Source organism: Scomber scombrus, chromosome 12, assembly GCF_963691925.1.
Source record: "Scomber scombrus chromosome 12, fScoSco1.1, whole genome shotgun sequence".
NCBI classification, from domain to species: Eukaryota; Metazoa; Chordata; class Actinopteri; order Scombriformes; family Scombridae; genus Scomber; species Scomber scombrus.
The window spans coordinates 19,932,534-19,952,468 of NC_084981.1; the positions used below are offsets into that span (position 1 = coordinate 19,932,534).

Consider the following 19,935-nt stretch of genomic DNA (forward strand, 5'->3'; position numbering starts at 1 on the left):
ACAAACTTTCACTTATAAATGTAAAAGGTTACAGGCACTGAAACAAGCTAAAATACCAAGTCAAGCATTCAGTGCGTGCTACATGCATGAATACCAAAAGGAAATGAAACATTGCCTCTGTTAAGTAAAGTGTTCACCTCCCTTGGCTACGAATGCATAAGAAATGTTCAACTTATAAGTGTGGAAATGAAAGGCAGCGTTCCTATTGTCCAAACAACTCAAGGAAGAAAAAACACGTAGGGCATGTACTGAAAGTAGCAACTTTTTTTTCCATTTTTGAGATACAACTATTTACATGTAACCAAAGATAATGTCATTGAAACGGGTACAAACAATTTTTTTTCTCTTCCTGCGATTTTTGTTTTTCCAAATGACAACTCAGAAATATTGTATAAAATAAAAATATCAGCTTCAGGGAAAAAAGTAGTCTAAGCATTTTTAAATGTCCATTAACCAGTATGTACAGGAGTATTTACATTCTAAAATTTCATTCAAACCAGAATTTGCAAAGTAATTAACAGTAAACACAGTTGCAGTTATGTTCACCGCAGCCCTACAAACCAGATAAAACTAATCTGCTTATACAGGTATGGCTGTCATTCAATCAGTGATCGTACATCTGAGCAGTACAAGACGTCAAAGGTTTCGAAGGTTCAGGTGCTTCGTTACGGGTAAAATGACACCACAAAAGAATAAATAAATGGGAGCTTAATGCATGTTGTCTAATACAGACACATCATGATACAATGAGTAAAAATATGACGCTACGAGGTGGCTGGACATACAAAGACATTAAACCATCAGGAAAACACCAACGTTGATTAACATGAGCTTAAAACTTACATTTCCTATTTAATAAATGCAACCATTTAAAATAAATGTTGTGCGGGTTTAAGCCAAAACCATAATTCAGCAAAATCTATCACATACATGTACTATGTCCAGCCACTGAGCTGCGTCACACGGGGTATATTTTAACAAAACATGATCATCTCACTAGGTAATGACTTAGCATTTACAAAGGAGGAGGAAGCATTAAATTAAATACATTAAAAAAAATTAATTTGATTAAAAATTCAAAAAGGAAGCACAGCAATCAATTTTTAAAGTAATTCATCACATCTGTTATACCTGTGAGTTTGATGCATAATGTAATTACATATTGTTGAATTAATTAAAATTTAAATAAGCCTTACATACTAAAATATGTCCAGATTGATAATGGGGAAGGAGGAAATCTAAATTTCATAACCGCCTATCATTTCCAAATGCCATTATCAGTCAAATAAAGGACATCCTATTAAAGTTGGTGTGTCGTTCAGTCCTGGTTTCTTTGAAATTCATCATTTGGGAGGAAAAAAAAAAACCCTCAAAGGGAAAGAAGAAAAATCTTAAAAACATATCAGAGAGAACGCCTACGCGACTTGCTAACTTGCACGGTTTACAAAATTAATGGGCACGATGAGAACATAGAAATCAAACCTTAAAAATACTCTCTTTCCCTTAACATTCAAGCCAACTGCAAAACGCGTAGGTAAATGGATGTATGCATTCAAAAATCATTCCACACAAGTTTACGTATAGAGACATCAATCTGACATCCACGAAAGTGATTGGTTTTTTTTCATGCTAATTGATGATTTTCACCCTTGGCTTTGAGGTGGACGAGCAGAGATTAAAATGTAATGATCCATGAAATTTGACTCGGAGGTTCACACTCCAGCTAAGCGACCAGGAATCGAGACCCGACAGTGGACGTGAGACTCCACCTTCAGCGGCCGGCTGCTGTTAAACCTCTTCACGTTTCACGAAGAGGTCCGCAGTTGAGTCCTTCTTCACATTTGACATTCCACAAAAGTGTTTCGAAACTTAAGGATTTAAGCCTCGCTTCTGCCTGTTCCAAGTTACCTGAGGATGAAACTTGAACCTTCCCAGTTAATCTGACTCTGAATCTGACGCTAGTCGAGTGGAACTGAAGGAATATGCGTGTTTGTCAGCTAGCAGGGCTTTGGTTCAGGCTGTGCTCCAGAGAGGGAGTGAAACTTTTTATATATTTGTGTGTGTGCCTCTATTGGTGAAAAAAAATCAAGAGCGATCACAGCACATGGTGATCATCAGGTGAAGTCAAGGGAATGCTGCTGAGACTCCAATAACCCCTTGTGGCTCCTGTTGGGTGAGGGGGGGGGGCACAAGAATAGCCTTGGATCCCTTTAATGTGCAGTCAGAGTGAGAGTTTGCGGTCTAGCTTTCTGTTAACAGTGCTCCAAGTAGTCGATGACCCGCGAGATGGACTTCTGTCCTGTGGTGCCCATTGCACACTGCGCCAGGAGACAAAACAAAAACAAGAGTGTGTGAGTGTACAAACATTTACTACTGTACTTGTGAGGTCTTGAGACACTGAGGAAGTGAGGGGATATTTTTTTGAGAGTGTTTGAGCTTCTGTTCACTTGAAAAGGCGATTTAGGAAACAGATGGTTACAGTCTTCGGTTGTGACGGGATGAGTCAAAGCTGCTGCAAAATGTACATCTGTGACTGTTCAGTTTAATATTCATGCATGAAATCATTTTTACATTTATATTACTGCTTGAATTACGCTGCTGAGATACACAAGAATCATGGTTAATAGATGACAATTTATCGATCACATTTTGTATGTATAATGGCACATTACTGCCAAGGTACTATATGGAAGTGAAGTGCACCTAGAGGCAGTGCAATTGATTATAGAGCTGCTCAGAAGCTATTCAGTTGAGCAGCAATCAAGAAAGCAGTTTCACATATTATCAATCTTTTAGTCAATGAAATAAAGAGAAATGAAAGCTTCTCTTTTCATTTAAATTCCAGCATTTCCTTAAAAAAGGAGCTGAATGGAGGTGGAGGAGGGGAAAGGCCGTTTAAGAAAAAGACTGCAAAGGTTGCAATTATATTTGAAATTTAAAAAAAAAAAGGGAACATGTCCAAAAGCGATTATTTGATTTGTGCAACAACACTGCTAAAAAAACGTGCTTTTGCTTAATGGATTCAATCAGACGCCTTTTGTGTAACTTTAATACAATTTGCCCTTAGCTTGGAATAGCATCAACATTATTAGGTGTTTACAAATACCTCCTGCCACTACTCTTCATATTGTTATAGCCTCTCTGCTTTGCACTAATGCTGTGTTCTCTGTCTGCTGGAGCAGGTTCCTGATTAGCAAGCACACCGATCAGCAGGAAGGGACACACCTGGACCCAGTGTACCCATGTATTAAGCTAAAGAAGCTGCCAGTTCAGACTCTCTCTCTCTCTCTCTCTGTCCTCTCCCCCCACACACTCCTGTGTTGCTTTTTAGTTCTTTAACTTAGCGTGGTGTGTGGGTGTTAAACGGTGAAACACTCACTCATTTACTCCCTACATGACTGATTTCACAGACTAACCCGACCAATTTGTTGTTCCGTTTATTTTCAGTACTTTGTTTTAAATAAATTTACTTTTGTACTATTGACTAACTGTCTGACTCCTTTTTTGTCGAAGTCTCTGTGCTGAGCTGTGACAATATTTCATCACAAGAAAATTATACAGCATGTTTCTGTATGTCCTTTTTCTTTTACATAATTAACACAGTGTCAGTATCATCATGCACAGCAGGTTTGTCTTTCCAGTCATACTCACAGTGAGGTTCATGAAACTCAAGAATTTCTTCAGCATTTCTGTCATGATGGAGAAATCCCCTTTAGGTAGGTTATCCCTCACAGTAGTCACATTTATCTGAGACGAGCAGAGAGAGGTGAAGTGAAACATGACTTAAACATCTTAGAGCAGGAGAAAAAAAAAAAAAATCTGTATCATGTACAGTAAGTGTCTGACTGTGTGTCTTATATTCTCACCTGGCTGCCCTGGCAGAGGCAACCCAGCAGCAGAGCGGTGTAGGAGGCAACAATGCTGTCCTCCATATGCTTGCCTGCATGCTGCAGAGCTGCAGTGAACACAAGGGAGGAAGAAAAAGATTGGCAATTATAGATACATATGCTGCTTCTTTTAGAGGAGACGATTTCAAACTCTCATGGTAGGAACTGCTGAATAGATACAAATTTTACTTGGGAAAGAAAACCCTTATGAGAGCAGCTTTTTCTGTAGCTGTAATTCATTGCTCAGCTCCCGAGCAGGCTGTCCTGCGACTAAAACATTGCTAATAGTGCCAATAACTCTTAGATTGTTTTACTGCACTAAGTGGTGGCCACATTAGAGCAAAAAAGAAAACAGGTTTGCAGGTTTGAATAGGTGAATATGAGTACATGAAATTATAATACATGAGCTGTTTTTCATTGCAACATGATTTATTCTTTTTGTGGAAGGTAATGACACTTACTAGTTCTATGCTCGAGCAATTATACCCCCTCCCTTTTTTGATTTATCATTTGGATTATAAGAAGATCAGAAAATGGTGAAAAATTTCAAGTTGAGAAGCAGGAATTAGGTAACATCAGGTCAATTTTGCCTGAAAAATGACGAGCAATTAACTAATTATCAAAACAGTTGCAGATTAATTTTCTGTCAAGCCATTAAACGACAAATTTTTCTTACTCCCACCCTAATAAATTAAGACGCACAAAAATAAAAAGTCGCTGCCTGAGTCTTCATCAGACACATTCAGCCAAAGCTAAAAACAGCTCCTCTTACATGCACACAAACACAACATCAAACGCACCAACGCATACCTTTATTTAGGTCCAATTCTTCATCCTCCTCCTCTTTCTTCTCGCTCTGGTTGTTCTCGGTTTGGCTGTCGTTGTTTTCGGCTGCCACCCACTGGATCTCTCCTGACGTCTCCTGCCACTCGCCGCTTTGGTCCAGTGCCGGCTTGGGCGCCTCGCTGATGAGGTCGTCAGTCTTCGCCTCGGCCAGGATGGCGGCGCGCTCTCTCTCCAGGAAGAACTAGGATGTAGAAAAAAAATAAAGAGACTTGAACACCAAAACACAACTTTAACTAGAGCCAAGAGAGTGAAGTTTAGTACAGCAAAACATTAACAAAATGGCATTTCCAACTAGAAATTCAAATCCACAAATGTGCATCGATTTTCACCTGCTTACTTGGAGCTCAAACTGTTTGCACACACAACTTCAGATTTAAAAAGGACTGAAGGATACAGCTACAGGGAAATTTGAAATGATGACTGTAATATAGCGTCATTCATATTCATCAGTTTTGCCAGACAGATATTTAAACTATGTGACAGAAGGGTGGTTTATCTGTTCATACAAAACAATGATTTTCCCTCATCATTGCTCATAACAGTTTCTGTTCACATTCCTACTTCAAAACAAATCATGAAAAACTTTCCAAGAGAAAAAACCCTACAATGTCTGCTAAAATATTCATTAATGAGTCCTGGCACAACTCCTACCTTGACCAGGGCAGCCAAAGCACCGAAGGTCTTGGCTTTATTGGCCCCATCTCCCTGAGTCTCTGCTGTGCTTGGCGATGCTGACTGTGCTGCCGTGTCTGATTGCGTTGGGTCAGCAGGTTGCAGCAGGCTGTCTTCCAGACAGGTGTTGTCGACACTGTACTCCATGTCCACCAGACAGTGGCGGTTTCTGGAGCTGTACTCCACAAGATTAATTAGTAGACCCAAACCCTGGTATACAGAACAGAATACACAAATAAGAAAAACGGGGATGGGCGCCAGTTGGTCTTTTTAACAAGTATTTGGTGTTTTGTTAAAGGGTGCCTCACCAGTACTCGCACGTCAAAGCGCTGCTCTTGGGGGATGTAGCGCGGGACCCGGAGGACGCAATTCAGAGCTGTTACTATTAGTTGGTCCTGCTCACCTGTCTTTGTGCTTCCCCACTCTGCAGACAAAAATGACACCATTATTAACCTTTGCGCATAACTCCCTGCTAAACACCTCAGAAATGCATTAAACCATGAAATCTGTAAGTTATATGAGCAGCATTATTATCACTATGCCCCGAAATGTGTACCAGAACCTTATTTCATTTATTCTGTCAGCCGAGCTTAAAAAAAAGAATATATAACAAACAGAGAAAAGGCAAAAAAGTAAGTGCAAAGTACTCAGAGATTGCTAATGATAATACCGTTGTCGTGAGTAAGATTGAGCAGCACTCCTATGATGGCCCTCATGCAGTCCTCCACCGCCTTGCCCACATTACTGAAGCTACAGTGGGGCAACGCTGCACCCGACGATGACAGGGAGCTGTTGTTCAGCGCCCTGCTGTACCTCTGGATCATATCTTCACAGTACCGCAAAGCTCTGGAGAAAATCAGAAATACATATTTATGAGAGAAAGAAAAGAGCAAAGTCAACGAAATGAAAAAGATTGACTGTACAGCACGGCTCTCACTGCTGCGGTATGTCCATACATAAATGAAATATCAAACTAAACTTTATTAGTGGTGACAGACACTTGCACATTTTTACCAGCTCCTATGCTGACAATTATAGTAAACTAAGAGCTAGCTAGCTTTGTTATTTTGTATTACTTAATGAGTGCTACATTTATTATTCCCTGTTTTAAGTAACAGACATGTAATAAAAAAACACTAATACCCCTGAAGACATTATTAAACATTATAATTAGGACAAAAAGTATAAGATTATGCCAAGTGAAAACACTGCTGAACTGTTGTAACTAGGGATGCAACGATACGAGTTTGATAGTATAATTATAGTCAGAGGGGAAAGAATTACTGTTTCACAATTATTATGCATAAACTTAGTTCATAACACTACTCAGGATGGGTATCATTGGGATTTTATCCATACTGATATCAATACTGATACTGCTTATTGATACAGATGCTTATCAATATGCTTATTGTTACTACTCTCCATATTGTGGTGCAGACAAGACATGAAAAGATGTGAAAAGATTCAACAGTTATTTCATTAACTTTCGTATTATTATTTTAAGTAATAAGTTAGATAGTTTCCTGTACATATAATGAGAAATGAAGGTTGCAGGGAATATAAATTAGAAGTTCTTAAAACGGATGCAAACTGTGTCCTGAATTAATAACTACGGGCTTATTTTTTTAAAAAAGTTTTATTTTAAATTTGGCAAATCCCATCAGCATCGGAGCCGGGGGGTTGCACTGAGGATGTAGGCACAGCTAACTTTGCTAAAGCAGTCAAACATGCTGCACTACTTCAGATTTATAGAAACTTGTAAATTTATAAGCTTTGTTTCATGAGGTTACTGGTGGTACGCCCCCTACACACTTTGCATGAAACATAATTGCCTGACGCCGGCAGCTTCATCATCGTTAGGGGACAGTTAGGAATTTGAAAATGTCGCTATGTTAGAATGAATTAACATTACATAAATATTGATAGCCAGCACCGTGTATGTGGGAGCTTACCAGTATTTACTGACCAGTCAGGAAATGGTATCAATTCACTACTAATTCTTGATACTCATCCCTAAACACTGCAGATGGATTGAAAATAATAAATAAATAAAAATCACATGAGCAATTTTAATTAGAGGTTTTATTGTAAGTTTTTCCCAGAGCATTTCTTTGTTGGCTTTTGTTTTTAACAGTTGCTCATTATAGATTGAGATGAATTTTATGGATCCCCAAAGGGAAAATATTACTGATGTAGGTAATAAACTGAAGTGTTATTATCATCAACTCTGATCCATGGCTTATTTTTAATTCAGTTTTAATAGTCTGTGTTAATAATTAATCTAATTTTACGTGTGACCTGAGAAAATATCCTGTCCATTTCTTTGGCAGTGAGAGTAAAAATGAAAGAAAGAAATTGATACTGTCTCCTATAAAGGTGTTCATCACTGAAATGTAATTAATTAGATCTAATGGTATAGTGCTGGATGTTAAGTTTGTCTTTTACACCCGGCGTATTTACCTACCATACCTAGTGTTACTCATAACAGATGAGAGGAAGCAGCTGGATGTAAGGGGATTGCATGTCGTTTTGGTGAGTGTACATTTTCCTCACTGTAACCATTGTTGTGAAAAAATATCGTGCCAATGTCCCACTCAGTGTAGCCGAGCTTTTATGGTTACAAACCATGATGTTTTAAAATGCGGTTAGTAGTGAAATGGCTGCATCCCTACATACAGCAGTCAGCCTAAATGTGTCCGTGTGCAGTCAATAATAACTTCAAGCTGTATCTGGTACTCACCTAGCAGAGGAGACTATGAGTTGTGAGTCTTTGTAGGCAATCAAGTAACCCTGGTTTTCTGGGTTCTGCACTGTCACCTGTTGGCAGAAGATAAAAGAGAAGTAAAATCAATAAAAGGGGAAAGTACATTGAAAGGCTCCAACAGGAGTCAAGAAACAGAAAACGAGGGAGACACTTATGTTTGGTTCAGACTTTTGATCAATGAGATTTTAAGAGGGATCATTGATCAGTGACATTCAATGTTTAAAAAAAAAAAAGCCTTTCATACAGTAACAATAAAAGTCGGCATCCAACTCCATCCAACAGTTCTCGGAACTCAATTACTCTTGTCTTTGAGGATCACTCGTGCATGAATTTGATAAGAGAGAAAAAACAACTTGACAAGAGAAGTACTTACACTTTCAAGCACTCTTAGACATCTCTCAGCACCCCATAAAGATGCCACAAGGTTCTCCTTGTCATCCTCTTGGCTCAGGTTCTGCACACACTCTTTGACTGTGGCAACGCAACACAAAAAATGCACTACTGTTACGCATCCTGGCAGCTACATGAAAGTCAACAGCTGTGACACTCGGCCTTAGAAAGCAATTTTTGCACATACACACAAGTACAGAAAACAAACCACCCACCCTTTTACATAAGCACAAGCACAACACCCTCCCATACACCTACCTTTGTCTACAATATGGTCCAAACCGCCAAGGAGCCGCAGTTCTTCTTTGAACCAATCCCCGGCTCTCTTGGAGGTTAGAGAGAGCAATGTCTCCATTGCGAGGTGGCCCGTCTACAAAACATAAACAAACATTTTTAAAATTCTGCGATATCGAAACAGTATCTTTCAAATTTTGTTTCCCCCTTTGGGAAATCTGACAGTTTAATGAGGACATGAGCACATTTTGATAATTATTTGATAGTACTGCGCTGGAACCCTGCAGCACAAGTTGACTGTCGTAGATAATAATTATCTACTCTCCAAATATAATTTGACTCTTATATCAATTTCAGACGGCTGATACGGATTATAAAGCCCCAGATATGGATATAAGCATCACTTTAACATAACAAGGGCATACAAAGAAACTAATGCCTTATTGAGCCTATCTATATCTGAAAAGATGAGTCCAGTTCGACAGAATAATCTTCATGGGAATAGTTCTCAATGTCAACTTCACATTAATTAACAACCGTGATTTTCCTAATCTCAAGAAGTATATCTACAGGCAACCATTTTAAAGATAACAACAGCTTTTCTACAAACCTGAGTTAAAAGGAGTGTGGAGCAGTAAAGCCAGATTAGATTGATATTTTGCAATTTGACAGGTTAAGCTTTTACTAAAAATATTAGACCACAAATAAGTATGAACTCAGAGGTTTTTTTTTTTGTTTTGTATTTTATTATTTAAAGGACGACCCACCGTGATGTTTTCCAGGTCGAGGTGCTTGTTGTGCACAGTCTCACACATCTTCCTGATCTTCTCCTTGACCTTTTCCACTTCCTTAGCCGTGAGCTGATCCTGGTGGCCCGAGTAGTCCTGGTCCATCTCTAGCAACTTTATCATTAGTTCCAGACAGGCCCTGTCCAGATCCATGTTAAGACGATCCCGGCTCAGAATGTACATGAGGGCGGCCGTGCACAGAGCAAGATTCTGACAGGAACAACAGAAATGTGTCCATGATTAATACAACCTATTTATTTAAGTTTAAATTAGTTTAATTAAGTTTATATTAATAGAAAAACAAACTGTATGTGAATGTGCAACCAAAGAAAGTTTGAAATACTACACACCAGGAATGGCTGAACTTAAATGATGAATAAAACTATACTTAAGACTTCAAGGCTTTGACTTGAATATAATTAAAATTAAAGCCGCAAGCGGCGATGGCGGGCCCTCGCTCACCCATGCCACCGCGGGGCCTGAGGCATGGCGGGGCTGTGGCGTGAAGTAGAAAGTGAGAAAAAACCTGGAAGGAGGCCAAAAATACAATGTTTCGTTCATCCAGTAGGGGGCAGTCACAGGTAGTTACACATATGGTCTGGTGTGGTCTGGTGTGTTCAGGGCGGCCACTCATCAGTCATGTGAAGTTTGGAGTGAATTGGACAAAGCATGAAGGAGTTATGAGAGGTTGATGGTTCATCCACCAGGGGGCAGTAGAGTGTAACAAAACACAAGCGGTTGCGTTCAGGGTGGGACAGTGATTACACATGTGAAGTTTTGTGGAAATCGCACAATGATGATGTAAAATATGGCACTTCCTGTTTCCACTAGGGGGCGACACGAGTGAGATCGCCTATGAGCGAATGGAGACGTTGAGGTCGGCACCCTGGACCTGTGTACCAATTTTCATGATGATACGAGTTCAATAAAGCCATCAAAAAGCCAAACGTATTTTCATGGCGAGGAATTGATGGTCGCCGCGTCGCCACACGGACGCCATTACTCGTAGCTTCACAGTCTTCATAATGTAGCTTCACCAATTGGTTCTGAATGAAGTTGATGGAGCAAAGTATGTAATTTTAATGAATCTTAGTTAACTTCCTGTTACCACCGGGGGGCGCTATGAGTTACGTGGGAAGTTAATATATCGGGACGTTCAGGGCGGAGCCATCATCATGTCCAGCAAGTTTGAAGCTGATTGGATGAAGTATGTGGGCGTGAGAGCCACTCGTATGTACATGGCGAGCACGCCAAAGTTAGTTGAGCCCTGGCAGACACGCCCTTTGACCTACGGATGCGCAGAGCAAAACTTAAGCTCAACTAGGTCTGGAGATGTTGCGTACCTAATTTGAACTTGATCGGGCGAACGCTGTGGGAGGAGTTAATTTTAGGCGGGAAAAATCAAAACCAAAATGACCGACTTCCTGTTGGGTTGAGGTCATGAGGTCAAGAGGCATTTTTGCATGTGGGTATAATACATATGTGTACCGAATTTTGTGAGCATAGGACAAAGTTAGCAAAATTCCCTATGGGCATTTTTGGACTTTGTAGGGGGCGCTATTCCGCCATTCTGCGTCGACCATGTGCGACCACCCAAAAATATCGAATTTCGGATGAGGCCGGACGTCCGTGCAAAAGTATAAGCATTTTCGCATTTGGGAAAGGGGCGAAATTGGGGCACGAAATGTCGGAATAATAATAATAATAATAATAATATTAATAAACATTACAATTTCAATAGGGCTTTCGCCAGGCGACTTGCAGTCGCCGCTCGGGCCCTAATAAATAAAACATTTTAAATAATTGTAGGCAGTTAGAATTTAAACATCTTCCTCAGCAAATATTGCAGAGGTGCAAAACATTGAAGCAAACATCACTCTCCAAATTAAATTTAGTGTTTGAGTTTCTATAAAGAAAAAAACAATGACTGATGTAAAACTAACAGAAAACACTACATTAAAAACGTGTAGATATATTTTAACATATTGGGGATTAGTTTCTAAAATATACTCATTTGTGTTTGATTAATCAATCCTGTGGAGTTTGGAAAAGCAGATGACAGGACAGAGTTTTACTGACCGGGTGTTGAGGAGCATCACTGATCATTTTGAAGACTTGTGCCACTTTCCCTCTGGCCCGCAGGTGCATCCTGAAGCCGGGCATGGCACACCTCGTGGCCAGGCTGATTACACTGGAGCAGTGAGAGAGGGAAGCAGAGAAAGGAAAGATTACACAAATGTTGGGTCAAATATTTATCAGTTGTGCTAAAAACCAAGATAAATGAAACAGACTGTGGCTCAGACTACTTCCAAATCTGCATCATCATTTGTGAATCCTATCTGCAACATGTTCTGTTTTGTATTTCTAATCTTTTCACCCTTTTTTTTCTCTGATTGTCTAAAGAAAAACATCCTAAAGGAGGCTGGATTTCCCACAGCTTTTGTCTGATGAAATACTGAAGCCATCGTTGTCTTCCCTGAGTGGATTCCATTTTCATAGCAGAATGGCTGCATGCATTATCGGACTACAGAAAAAACACACTTTATCTCAAGCCTATTACGACCAAAGATGATAGAAAGAAAAGTGAGAAGGATAAACAGAGCAGAGAGGAAGGAAAAATATAGGAACATGGTGTAGGTAGAGGGTTTATCAGTTTTGTTGCAATCAAAACAAGCGAGCTTTGAATTAACAGGACACCAAAAAAAAAAGAAAATAGAATGTCACCATCAGCGTTACATTCACTGCAGTCTCTTCAAAAACATTAATTTTGTTTAAGTACCTCATGCTGCTTTCTGATAGCATAATTATTATTGTTCTGTTGTGGATTGTTGCAGTTTTAAAAGCTTTGATCAACCAAAGCAGCTGTTCCTCTAATTGCTTTATAAATAGCCTAATGCCAGGTGACATGAACAAATGTTAAGTGACAGGTGCTGGTGCCATTCAAATCAATTTAGTCAGGTACTTGGCACTCATACAAATCAGTACCATCAATGTGCCACCAGAAAAAAAAAATCTATGTCAGAGCAGACTTAGTGCATCTAATTGCTCCTCTGCAGAACATCGCAACGAAGGCAGCAGTAAGTGTTTTATTCCACTTACCTAAGGCATCTTGTGTTGAGTGGTTGGCTGCTCTTCAGCCCAGTCTCCAGGTACTCAAAGTCATCTGTGAACTCTTGATTCTCTCCGAACTCCACCACGTCATTGAAGTGCTTCACATGTTGCACCACCGTGTACAGCTGATGGAAGGGCGAATGGGGTTAATTACAGGTAATTGGGAAGCAGTGCATCTGTCCAGAGACACTTTCAACTCACAAACACATAGATACACAAAGACACAGTGGGAGAAATGCTCTCATTGTTCAGTCCCCCTATAGTAGGTTCAATTAGAAGCAATAGCTGACTGTGCTAATACCGCTCATCAATAATAGCTCAGCATGTGGAGGTAAGGCCTGATCATCATTTGACTCATACGTTTACCGGTATCAACAGTCATGCTGTGTGTACACTCAGGAAGGAGGACCTGAGTTTGTGTTGTGTAAGCTTAGCTGAAGCCATTTAACCTCAGGGGATCTGTGGCTGAAAGCCTGATCTGAGGCCAAAGGGTCCATCTGTAAATGACACCAGCTATATGGGGAGTTTAAATTAACAGCAACAGTCTGCACTGCTACCGCCAAATCGTACTGGGGTTCAAATAAACAATGGTAAGCTAGACGTGCTTCAAAATGAATGCTAACTCCTTATTGTACAACTTAGATCAATGGGTAGAAGCAGTTTTGGTTGAATATGAAAAAGATGTATTAAAAAACAGCAGGCAAATAAATACAGAGAGAATTGAACATAAATAGCTCGTACTTTCCTGTTTCCCAGACGTAGGGACTTCTGGGAAAACACGTCTGAAAACACAACATCTCAGTGTGCTCTAAACTCACCTCCTTGTGCTCCTTCCTGCATTTGAGAGCCGTGACAATATCCTGGTTAAGTCGCGTGGGGAGGGTCTCTGACTTAATGACTTTGGGCGGGGGTGGAGGGGCTTTGAACAAGCCATCATCTTTATGGGAGTTGCTGTCCTTGCTGCTGCTGCTCGATAAAATGGCCTGAGGAAGAAAGAGGCGGAGAAAATGGAGCTCATACCACGGCAGCGAAATCTGTTTAATGACATGTCCGCTAGATTTACCACAGCTGAATAGTCTGTTAAGCACACAAGTCTTTAATAACTGTTGTTAACAGATGTCAGATGAGGAAGTGCAAAGTTAACAACTTTTAAATCCCAGTTGCCAGACTCTGATTAGCTCGTCTCTGAGAGAACATTTATTTCCATGAGGGAAATTACACACAGAATTTAGTATACGCTGGTCCACTTGTCTAACAACTCCAAGTGAACAGAAAGAGACTAATTAGAGCAATTAATACAGACCTGTTGACTACTAAGAGACCAATAAACAATATCCTGGATTGCGGCCATTAGGCAATGGGGAATTCTTAAACAAATGGTACAGATTATTAACATTCGCTTTACATAGTACACCCTGTAATATTGTAATATTGCTTTGTGTATGAATGAATGCATACATCTCAGATGAAACATTTGAATACATCACAAATGCACAGTGGGCCATTTTATTCCCCCATTCCTGACAAGCTGCCCCATGATTAGTGTTCTAAATAACAAAACAAAGCCACACACACAGTGCTGCGAGCCACTAGGAGGCTGATATCTTACCTGAGAAGTTTGAGATTGAGAATGGGGAGGCGCGGGCATCGCTTCAGGCTCAGGTTGGTTCCAGTGACGAGCGTTGTACACAGCTTTAGCGGGAGACTAAAACACAGCAAAGAATGAATTAGTAAGTTAGCGAAACAGAGGTGGACCATGAAACCATATTCAGTGATTCACATACATTCATTTACTGACACACAACTGTAAACTCTTGATTAACCCAAAGAAGCAAAAATAATGCCACAGGTGCTATAAAGGCTGTATGAGAAACACTGGACCCCCATGTTAATCTCAGTAAATGTTTCACACAAAGCTTAAGCTATTGTTGTTTATTAGCACGATTGAACACATAAATATCGTATACTGCAATCACGATGATAGACTGAGACAATGGCAGCCTCGCTGGGGAGCACGAGAGTCCGCAAGCAGTGCAAAACATTTCCTGAAAATGACACATTGTTCGACTCAATTATATAATATGAAGGCAATGTGCGGGGTTGTGTTGATGACGTCGAAACAGTAAAGACACGGAATTAGGAAGACAGGCCACAAATAACCCAAAGCAAAAACATAATGCAGATAAACAATGAACATTACACAAAACACAACAAACTGAAGCTGAGTGATTCTGATAATATGAACCTTAACAAGAGGTAATGTTCAAACCTCTTTAATACTGGAAGAGTGCTTAGGGCACATGCTAGTGAACACACATTTAACCCATTCATCCGATACTGCTGTTACAAGTTAGAGTCGAGGCTTCACCATTCATAAACTGCAACTGTAGTTCCAGAACACATCACAGAACTACACAGCACAAAATGAAAACCAAAGATTGATTTCTTTCTAGACTACTTGCTCCCCTTTTCTCTGTTGCTCACCTCTCCCATTATCTATTTTTAGACAAGCTGGGTATTATGTTACGTAAATGTCATTTAAACATCAATAACATTAAAAAGGATGCTGGTTCAAGGCCAAGTAGTGTCAGACTTGAGTTCAACCCTGGTCAGAAAACGCGCCTTGACCCACTCATACTGATTGCAGACGCCTGTTAACCGGCATCAATCTGAATAGGTCAAGAGATTCTCGTCTGCGCTGTATTAGTTTGTGGAATTACAGAACAAGCTGACTAATGGGCAATTATCACAAAAGAAACTGGATAAAACAATGTGCAGGCAGAGAAAAACTGAGTGAATTTCTAGCATAGTATAGCACCTTTTTGGGTCCACTGAAGATCTTTTTGAGTCCAGTGCCAGATTTATCACCAGGCTTCCCTGAGCGTCCTTTCTGTCCCTCGGTGACCCCAGGACTGCAGTCATCAGAGAAGTCAAAAGCATCTGTTGGAGAAACCAGATTGTTGATGGCAAGAAACAAGCATCAGAATGTTAATGTGCCTGGACATTAGCCACAGTGGGTCATCAGGCCTCTACAAAGCAGTAAACTATTATCACAGATCTCAGTCACCAAATCTGCTTCCATCTCAGTAACTTCAGAGCCAGCTCACCTGTGTTGCTGCTGGCCTGGCTGTCCTGGGAATCACTGGTGTGGGGGCTGTCCACACTGGAGCTTAGAGCAGCCAAAGCTGCGGCCGCCTTCTTGGCCTTCTTCTCTTTGGCCTGAGAGCTCTCCTCATCGCTGTCACTCTCACTCAGATCATCGAAGCCGAAGTACTTGATCTTGTAGTTACTCTTGCCTGCCATGCCAACTTCTGAACCCTCCTCGCCTTCCTGGTCCTCTTTGTCTTCAAAGCCAAAGAACTCCAGCTTTGTCTCTGTCTTTGTCTTCTTGGTCTTGGTCTGGGTAGGTCTGAATCTATGACAATACAGTGAGAGGATTAGTTTATCTGTTTGTTTACATTGTTTTTTAAAATCAACATTACTAAGACTGGGAGAAAGATGCAGAAACTGGAGCCAAAGCCAACAGCAGTTAAGGGATACAAAACACAATGCTGCTGTTTCAGCAATTGCTTTTCACATTATGGACCCACTGAGAAGGGACACTCCATGTATTAGAGATACTGAAAGCAGTGTCTCCAAACAGAAGACCCAGAGAGTGTCTGAAATATACTCTTTTCTACTTTGTCATTCAAGTCAATTCATTAATAAACACATCTATATGTACAGATGCATATGTGATAGCTTCTGTTATTCTAAGTTTTGTTTAGGTAAAATGTTTCATTTATAGGACTTAATATTCATCTGTCAAATTAAAGCCTCAGGCTGTAAGTAAGTCAATTCCTGGTCCTGTTTACAACATATCCACCTGACAAAGAAAGAGCAAAACAGTGTACAGATCATAAACTTTTATTGGATTTCTATTATCAAGCAACAACTTAAATTTGAGTAGCAGGTAAAACCTTAAAGTACGCACATGCCTTTAATATAACAGCACTTTAGTTTGACTCTGTTTTGTAAAAGCAGTAATGCCATACTTGATACCATAAACTTAGTGGCAATCTGTTGCCATTTAGACATCCATATTAAGACCTACATCTATAAACGAATGTGCATTTTAGTCCTCAGCATCGGAGTAAATCATATTTCATACAATTCAGATCTTATGGTGGATCAAGAGTAGTTAAAGAAGCTTTGTTTAATGCTACACTTAAGAAGTGTGCATGGATAATTGCACAGTGAAGTACAATGCAAAAACAGTAATTTCATTGTCAATGCTCAGTACTAAAAAACTGAATAGTTCACACACGCAAAATCCTGAGTGACTCACATCAAATTAAATTATGAAAGCTTATACAACTGATACTGATTTTGACAAACTGTGATAAATGTTTAAGATATTTTTCCAACAATTATGAAACCAAAATGACTAGAAATGTTTCCACAGGAATTTTAAGGACAACACATGCTGTTAAGACGTGGAATTAAAAAGAACTTACCTGGTAGATTTAGGTGGAGGAGCGTCCGACTTCTTCTTCATTTGGCCTGTGTCTCCAAGGTCAGCAGGTGCAGCCGGGGTGACCAGTTCATCAATGCTCCGCTCTATTGAGTCCTGGATGGTGACATTGCATACCGACAGACAGGAAGGGTGCAGAACTGTGTAGTCCCGTACCCTCCCACCTCCCCTGCCTGCGGGCTTGGCTGCTGTTTTAGTGTTGGCAGCAGTATTACTTGCACTAGCAGAAAGGACACTGTTGGGTTTATCTTGGGCACTCGCTGTTGCAGGGGGCTTGCTGCTGTCATTTTCATGAGGCTCAGAGGACGTTTTGTTAAGCCGGTTGGGCCGCTGGTATTTCTTGGTGTTTGAGGTCCTCAGGGTAAAAGGGGATGGGGAAATGTTTTCCACTTTTGCTGGTGGAGGTTCTGTGGGAGGCTCCAGCTCAGTGCTTCTCATCTCTTCTGATGGGAACTCGTCATAAGAGGAGGAGGTTAGGAAGTCTCTGCTACCACCTGGTACATCAGTGGAGTGTTTAAAGGAGGTCTCTATATTAGTAGAGGAGAATATGGACCTCTCGGTCCCCGAGGATTTATGAACATCAGAGGGGGTTGTGTTTGACAAAGAGGCCAGGTATCCAGGTTTCTGGTTGCTATCTGATGTACTTTTGAACCTCGGCTTGCTATTTTTAACATCATTCTGTCCAGGTATTTGTTTGCCTGTGAACCGAGAAGAAAATTACATATGGTCACACAAAAGAGCTAAATAAACAGATGTAATGAAATGGCAGGGGCACACTTAAAGGCACAGATACATTATTCTGATGTATGTGTTGATTACTTACTTGGGATTTTGGCTGTTGAGCTTGCAGTAGCCTGTGCAGAAGTCTTAACGGTGGCTGTCCCACTGCCCTGCAATACAGCTGTCTTTGTAACGTCCCCTTCATTGACTTTCAACTGGGACACACTGTGAGAGGTCACAGTTTTGGATTCATCGTCACTGTCAAACCCAAATGGGTCCTCCTCACTGTCGCTGTCCTCAAGCCTGGGCCTCTTGGGAAGCTCTGCAACTTCTTGTTTTAATAGAGGCCTTTTGGCTCCCAACTGAGCCTTGTAGGTGGTCTCCCCCCATTTGGTGGTCAAGGTGGGCTTTTTATTGGAAAAGACCTCTTCGAATTTCGAATTAGCCTCCCCTCCCTTGCGGTTGTAGGTTTTCCCAAATCTGGATGTCATGTTGGTGTCTTTATGTTACATATTCCCTGTGAAAAGAGGCAGAGAAGATTGAACACAGTCATGCTTGAAAGAGACAGACTTAGGTTTACTGTAAAAATCTAAGTCTGTGCAAAATACGCTAAATATAACCATACTCATAAGTTACAGCAGTATCGAAACGTTTACTAACACACACAACATAGATAAAATATGCTCTCAAGCAATCAAACTTAAGGTCGGATAAATCAATTCATGAACTATCGCCAAGTGAAGTGTCAACTATGGACTGATAGCACACAAAGTTAGCATAGCTAGCTCACTCGCTAGCTGAATAAGAGCAGCTTCAAACAACATGATCGGTCATCTGTGAGCGACACGAAGGGCGGCTGGAGCGATGTACATTAACTTTAATGAGACCAGGGTTTGCCTATGGTCACACTCTGTCAGCACAGTTAACTTACAGTCTGTTAACCCTCGCTAGGCCTCTTACTTGTAAAGTTACTATAAAGTTAGCCATTAGCTCCGCCGCGGCTAAACTACGCTAACGTTATAGGTTAGTCCCCTGTTTACATTTCACGTTTGACCTCATCAAACGTCGAGAATCTTGCTTTTTTAAAATATGATCAAGCAATTAAACATATGCATATTCGGAAGCATAGATTAAAGTATGAATATCGTCGTGAATGCAGGAGAACCGCAGCACTCAGTGTTACCTTTCAACTTGTTTTTTAGCCAGCCGGCTAAGGCCTGATCTCCTACTGGCGCACAAATCAAGCGGGTAAAGTCCGTAAATCGCTGCAGAAACACGTTTCTTGCCGGAATATGTCTCAAGGTTAATGCCAGTTACCAAAGAAAAGCAGCCTAAACGCACACGTAGCTAGTAAAATCTAAATATAGTGGATAATCCGGACTTTTTGCATGTTGTAGTGCGATTGACGGCCATTAAAATATCCCCTCCCTCCTCGTTCCCTGGCAAGAGCCCCGCGTAGTGCGCTGCACGAAGGGAAGTGACCAATCCGCAGCCAGGATCTATGAGGCTGAGTCAGTAAGCGTGGCTCTGATTGGTTAAAAACTGAAACCATAATAAATGACAGGGGGCAGTGGAGGACCATATGATTTAAAAACTGGAGACGGGCAGAAGAGAAATGCTGTTATTGATTATCAAAAGGAAAATGGGGATATTTTGCCAATTCATTTTTTTGTTTTTGTTTTTTTGTTAAACGTTACACACATAAATGTAAAATTCATTAAGTCTAGCCCCCTTTTAAAACGAAAAAAGACAAAGTATTAGGGCCACAATGAATGGGAAAAATCTGAGATTTCGAGAATGAAGTCATAAAATTACAAGAAAAAAATTGCAATATGACGAGAATGAAGGAGTAATTTTATCATAAAAAGACGTCATTTTATGAGAATAGCCTGTTATTATGAGGAAATTGTAATAGTTAAGGTAAGATAAGATGTAGCCTTTATCTTTATTGATCCCCCTTGGGAGAAATTCAAATTGACACAATTGCAGTATTTAAATGTGCAATAT

General features: G+C 40.4%; 1 protein-coding gene across 1 annotated transcript; it reads right to left on the minus strand.

Moving 5' to 3' along the window:
* Positions 1-255: 255 nt before the first annotated feature.
* On the minus strand, positions 256-19,330 carry wapla (WAPL cohesin release factor a). The gene is made up of 20 exons (XM_062430586.1): positions 19,112-19,330; positions 18,032-18,445; positions 17,192-17,906; positions 15,803-16,110; positions 15,514-15,635; positions 14,305-14,400; positions 13,514-13,678; positions 12,684-12,820; positions 11,664-11,775; positions 9,564-9,794; positions 8,821-8,932; positions 8,546-8,643; positions 8,149-8,225; positions 6,076-6,251; positions 5,714-5,829; positions 5,385-5,615; positions 4,698-4,914; positions 3,867-3,955; positions 3,652-3,747; positions 256-2,318 (listed from the first exon to the last, which is right to left on the minus strand). The coding sequence occupies exons 2-20, from the start codon at positions 18,417-18,419 to the stop codon at positions 2,253-2,255; spliced, it is 3,552 nt and encodes a 1,183-aa protein (XP_062286570.1). The 5' UTR covers positions 18,420-18,445; positions 19,112-19,330; the 3' UTR covers positions 256-2,252.
* Between the last annotated feature and the right edge of the window lie 605 nt (positions 19,331-19,935).